The 5,626-nt window shown below is 47.9% G+C and overlaps 1 protein-coding gene across 1 annotated transcript in view; it reads left to right on the top strand.

The window, feature by feature from the left end:
• Positions 1–5,626, top strand: part of Trap1 (TNF receptor associated protein 1) — a 34,595-nt gene that overhangs the window by 23,619 nt on the left and 5,350 nt on the right. The window contains exon 12 of the mRNA XM_005349239.3: positions 3,217–3,364. Coding sequence (XP_005349296.1) covers positions 3,217–3,364 — 148 coding nt within the window. The remainder of the gene's footprint in view (positions 1–3,216; positions 3,365–5,626) is intronic.

Here is a 5,626-nt window from a genome sequence, read left to right as displayed (position 1 = left end):
TTTTTTTTTTTTTTTTTTTTTTTTTTTTTTTTTTTTTTTTTTTTTTGGTTTTTCGAGACAGGGTTTCTCTGTGGCTTTGGAGCCTGTCCTGGATTTAGCTCTGTAGACCAGGCTGGTTTCGAACTCACAGAGATCCGCCTGCCTCTGCTTCCCGAGTGCTGGGATTAAAGGCATGTGCCACCATCGCCCGGCTGAGGTCTACTGTTGAACAAATCATCCTGGTCGGGAAGAATTTAGGATTGCCTGGGTAACTGCTGAGGTTGAGCCTAGAAGTAGTGGAGCTAAGCCAGGGCCAGGCTGGGCTGTATTAACCGGCATCTCAGCTTTGTCCCCTTTGGTTACAGGCGCTCCAAGGAATGTTTTGCAAAGCACTTGCAACAACTGCATAGTACGTATATATTATTTATCCAGGCTCTTAGAGTGGAACACAAGTGACTTTTCCCATTAAATATGAAATGTACAATGAAATAAAGAAAGAATTTGATCCTTTTCTCTGCCCACTCTGATGCTGCTAACCCCAGAGTGCAGAATGCATGCCAACAGTGCAGGGCAGCTGTGGGCCCCATGATGGTGCTTTCCCATGATGGTGCTTTCCCATGGCGGTGGTACAGGTGTAGGCCCAAGCTCCTGATATTCAGGAGCTCCTAAGGAGTGAGGAATGCACTGCTGCCTTGCTCTTCACTAATGAAGAGGGCTGTGGGCTATTTTTGAAGAGTTACTGGTCCCGGCTGTGGCCCATTATTGTCCCCTGCCCCAAACCCACCCAGGTATGGCCACAGTTGGAGAGATTCTAGACACTGTGTCTCGGAGTTGGATGAGGCAGGGGTGACCATAGAACAAGCACAGAGCTGAATTGGGTCTGGGAAGCTCTTCTGAAACTAGGAAGTCAGACCTGCTGCTTGTGTGGAGAGGTGGGTGGCTGTGCGTCAGTGTCCCCAGTCCAATGGAGCAGCTGTGCAGCTGTGTTCGGTGTAGTGTGCAGCCAGCGCCTCCTTCCTGCTGGGTAGTTGGACTGAGCTCACCCTGTACAGAAGTGGCCACCTTAGCCAGAATGTTAAAGAACTCAGAATCTTCCCGAGTCGGGAAAACATGTCTGCTCTGGGCCCTCTGAGATAGGGTCGTCATCTTGATGCCATTTTCCCCTGGGTGTTGGGCGGGGTGTCGCCAGCCTACAGAGCTACAGAGACGTCTTTCTACCCAGTAAAACTTCAGTAGCAGCAATTGGCTTTGCTCTATCATTGCTATGGTCTCTCCTCAAGCCCCACTGGGGCTACAGTTTTCACCCCTCAGGTTGTGAGCATGTAGGTTTTGTGATGTTGCGTGTCTCCAAAAACAGAACAGAGAGGGAACTGGCAGCGGAAATTAAAGACTGTTGGTTCTGCTTCGTGGGGAAGATTGGGGTTACCTCATAGAAGCAGGCAACTCACAGGTAGCTGTACCAAGTCCTCTTGAGCATCTCTAAGACTGTGTGGCTGGGCAGCAGAATGACTGAAATCTCAGGAGAGGGTTGGTTTCTGCCTGAGAAAGTTTTGTGAGGCCCTCTCTCCTGGGAAAGGACAGTAACCACGCCGGGGGAGCTGTTTGTCGTATGGTTCTGTTTCTACACTGCCGAGACTGCAGACCACTGCTTTGTTTCTGGTGGCAAGGGTCATGTCAAGCCCAGAGGAAAGTCTCAGTTCACTGCTTTCCCGGGAGTCTTATGGCATGAGGCCATGCATTCTGTGGAGTGGCCCTGCATTTGGAAATGTGTGACACTCCCAGGAAAGAAAGAGGCTGGTCCTGTGGATGGGGCAGGACTTTTGACTTGTCCTTTGATTAGTGGTGTTCCATTGGACACTGGGTAAAGGGATGTCCTCCAGGCCGCTCTCCGTTTGATGATCCTGCTGTCTCTCGGAGGATGTCGTGTGAAGTGGTGAGCATGAGTTTGTGTACACATTAGTATTGTTTTAGGGTTTGTTTTGTTTTTACTGCACTGGCTATTGCCAGGCAAGGATTCTACACTGAGCTACTTCCCCAAACTTGGGGCACTTTCCTATTTAGAAGAATGTAGGTGTAATCTTCAGCAAATTTTCAATATTTCACTTACTTATGATCTTTTAAAATTGATGTTAGGATTGAACTGAAGGATTCCTACATGCTAGGCAACCCTTTCTATGGTATTCAATAGTATTTAAAAATATTTGCCACTTGTCTGGACTATAGACTGTTTACCCGTTTTAGTCAGGGAATGATCTATTCCTGTCTTACATTATTCTGGTTTGGAACTGCCTTTGTGCTGGCCCAGGCACACCAGACACTGCGGGTCATGGCTGTTTTGATCACAGCATCGGAGAACCTAACTAAGACAGTGACCGTCCTTTACTAAAGCCCACTCCTGTGCACTTGACCCTGACACCATTAATAAAACTGCTTTCGGCCTTTATGTGATAATACAGTAAAAATGTCCATTAGAGAATCATGTTGTAACTTTGCCAAGTTACAGTGTGTGTGTAATCTACTCAGTACATTTCAGGTTATAAGTGTATAATGCAGACAGTACTTACCTAAATATGAGGACCTCTGCAGTATAAGTGTAACCTTTGTGTGCATACATGCTGTGCATTTGTGCTGTAACTTATCCCTGTTGGCCTTTTCCTAGATTTGTTTTTTTTTTATTTTGGGGATGGAGGTGTTGGATTGGTTTTGGTTTTGGTTTTTTGAGACAGGGTGTTACAGCTCTGTGTTACAGTTCTGGCTGTCCTGGGGTTCATTTTATAGCCCAGGCTGGCTTTGAACTCACTCAGATCCTCCTGCCTCTGCCTCCAGAGTGCTGGGATAAAAGGCGTGCACCACCACAGCTCTGTTCTAACTCAGACATCTCTTCCTGCCTCTAGCATAGATAGAGATAGGTGGCTTCAGCAAACCCTGAGTCTGTTCATAGTTAAATAGACATATTCTATAGTGGAAGTCACCCTGTTATCTGCTGGTGCCCAGGGTAGACGCCTCAAGATGTCCACTGCTGGTTGTCCTCTTGAAGTTTGTCCTGCCATCTTCCTGCAGGGCACAATGAGCTTCTTTGGGGACAGCGCAGGGTACCTTTGGTGTAGTTTCCATGGCTCCAGGTGTGCTGCTGTGCCTGTTCCTTGGGGCTCTGGTGGGTTGTGCCTTTCTCATGCCCCTACGGTCCTGGTAATACACAGAAAACCCTGTTCACAGTCAGTAACTTCTGTTCTGTAGGAAACTCCGGAATGTTCTACAGCAGAGATTGATCAAGTTCTTCCTTGACCAGAGTAAAAAAGATTCTGAAAAATATGCCAAGTTCTTTGAAGATTACGGCTTGTTCATGAGGGAGGGCATCGTGACTACTGCAGAGCAAGATGTCAAGGTAGGACTTCTGGTCCTCGCTGTCAGACAAGGCAGGTGGGCACTTACCCTCTGCTGCCAGGGGCCAGCAGTTGAAACATTGGGCTCCTGGGGCTCCTGATAGACGTAGCCTATGTCCTTAACTGTTTAGTCAAACTCAAGTGACTGACCGGATACCTGATAAAGGCAACTCAAGGGCAGATTTCTCTGTTTCCCTTGGGTGTGGAGGGGAGGATGTGGCTGGAGTCCAGACAGAGAATTCCTGTGTTTTCTGACTATCTCTTTTTTTCCTCTTATTTTTACCTGGGCCCCCAATCTGTGGGATGGTGCCATTCACACTCAGAACAAGTGATTCCCTTCAGTTAATTGTGGCTCCTTCAAGTTTTCAAGTGAGGGCTTTGTTTGTTTGTTTGTTTTTGGTTGGTCAAGACAGGGTTTCTCTGTGTAACAGCCCTAGCTATTGATTTTCCTAGGGCTTTTGTTAGTAAAGGGAAACTAAAGGAAGGAGAGCTGAGATCTGTGCAGAGCTGCTGGAATCCTTTGGCGCTAGGTTAAGAGTTTGGATGTGCCCTCCCAGACTCTCCCAGAGGTGCACTTTGCCTATGAGTGTCTCAGTCTAATCAGGGTGACTGTCAGGATCAGTACCCTTGTGCCACAGGCATTATGCTCTTAGCTGTAAAGTCTAGCCTCTTGTCTCTTGACACCGTGGCCCCAGCAGCTGGAAGGAAGAGGGGTGTTGTGGGTTTAAGGAGACTACAGAAAATCAGGGGTGAGAATGGGGTACAATTATTGCCTTAGTTACATTTTTTTTCCTTTTCTTTCTTTCTTTTTTTTTTTTTAAGACAGGGTTTCTCTGTGTGGCCCTGGCTGTCCTGGATCTCACTCTGTAGATCAGACTGACCTCAAACTCACAGAGATCCACCTGCCTCTGCTTCCCATGTGCTTGGATTTAAGGCATGTGTCATCAACACCTGGTTTGACCTGCCAGGACCACTTGCCCAGGGTTGGCACCCCACAGTGGCCTGGGCCCTCTCACATCAATCATTAGTGGCTGTAGGCCACTCTTATGGAGGCTTTTTCTCAGTTGGAAGTCCTTTCCAAATGACTATAACTTCTGTCAAGTTGACAAAAAACCTAGCAAGTAGTCACGGTCCTCTTGGTAAAGTCTTTCATATCACCACTACGGGGGCCAGGAATTTAGCTAATGTGGTCCATTTGTTCCTAAACGGCTTTGGACATTTCTTATTGAAGTATCACTTGCATGCTGTAGAATCCATCGGTGTCACTGCCCTAAAGGCCACATGTAGCTCCTGGGTGTGGCATGTGGCTTTTCTCTGAGCTCCCCCCCCCCCAGACTGTCAGCACGTTCGAGCAGTACTATCCACTCACCTTCGCCATTTGTTCCTTGTCCGTTGCTGTGGCAAAGAGACGATCAGCTTGAAGAAGGAAAGGTTTATTTTTACTGAGTGACCTTTGATATTTGGGAGCTTTGATGAGGCATTAGGAGCATGTGGTGACAGGAAGGGGCTGTGGACAAACACACCTTTAAAGGAAACCCCACCCCCCCCCCAATGATTCTACCAATTAGACCCCGGTCCTAAGTCCCTCCCCCTCACTTCCTATTAGAACTCATCAGTATGCCAGAGCCTTGTGATCCAGTCAGCTCTCGGCCTCAACGGTAAACTGCTCCTTAGGGCACCCAGCTCATGAGCCCCTGGGAGCACTTATGGTCTGTGATCCAGTGTGTGATCCATCACTCTCATCCATCTAAGTTTTTAAGATTCATTCATTTGTGTATGCATCTGTGTATGTGCACATATGTGTACAAGTACAGCCATGACGGCCAGAGAGTGTCGGTGGCCCTCTGCCACTCTCCATCTATACCTTTCTATGGCATTCTATGTCCCTAAACTCAGAACTTAGATTTTCTCAGCTTGGTTGGAAGCCAGAAAGCCCCACCTTGGAGCTGGGGTTACAAGTGTGTGAGACACCCAATTGTGTGAGCGCTGGGGTCTAAATTCCAGCCCTCCTGAAGACTGTGCAGCGAGCTCCTGTAACCCCTGGTCTTCTCCAACTCCTGATCTGAGAACCTTTAGCTAACAGCATGTAATAGCATTTGTTGGGCCAAGGCCTTTTTCTGATGCTCAGTACACATTTTCACTAGGTGTATTTGCGTACAATAAGAACCAGAAGCCGGGCGGTGGTGGCGCACGCCTTTAATCCCAGCACTCGGGAGGCAGAGGCAGGTGGATCTCTGTGAGTTCGAGACCAGCCTGGTCTACAG

Source organism: Microtus ochrogaster, chromosome 7 (assembly GCF_000317375.1).
Source record: "Microtus ochrogaster isolate Prairie Vole_2 chromosome 7, MicOch1.0, whole genome shotgun sequence".
NCBI lineage: Eukaryota > Metazoa > Chordata > Mammalia > Rodentia > Cricetidae > Microtus > Microtus ochrogaster.
This window is presented reverse-complemented; position numbering and strand designations above follow the sequence as displayed.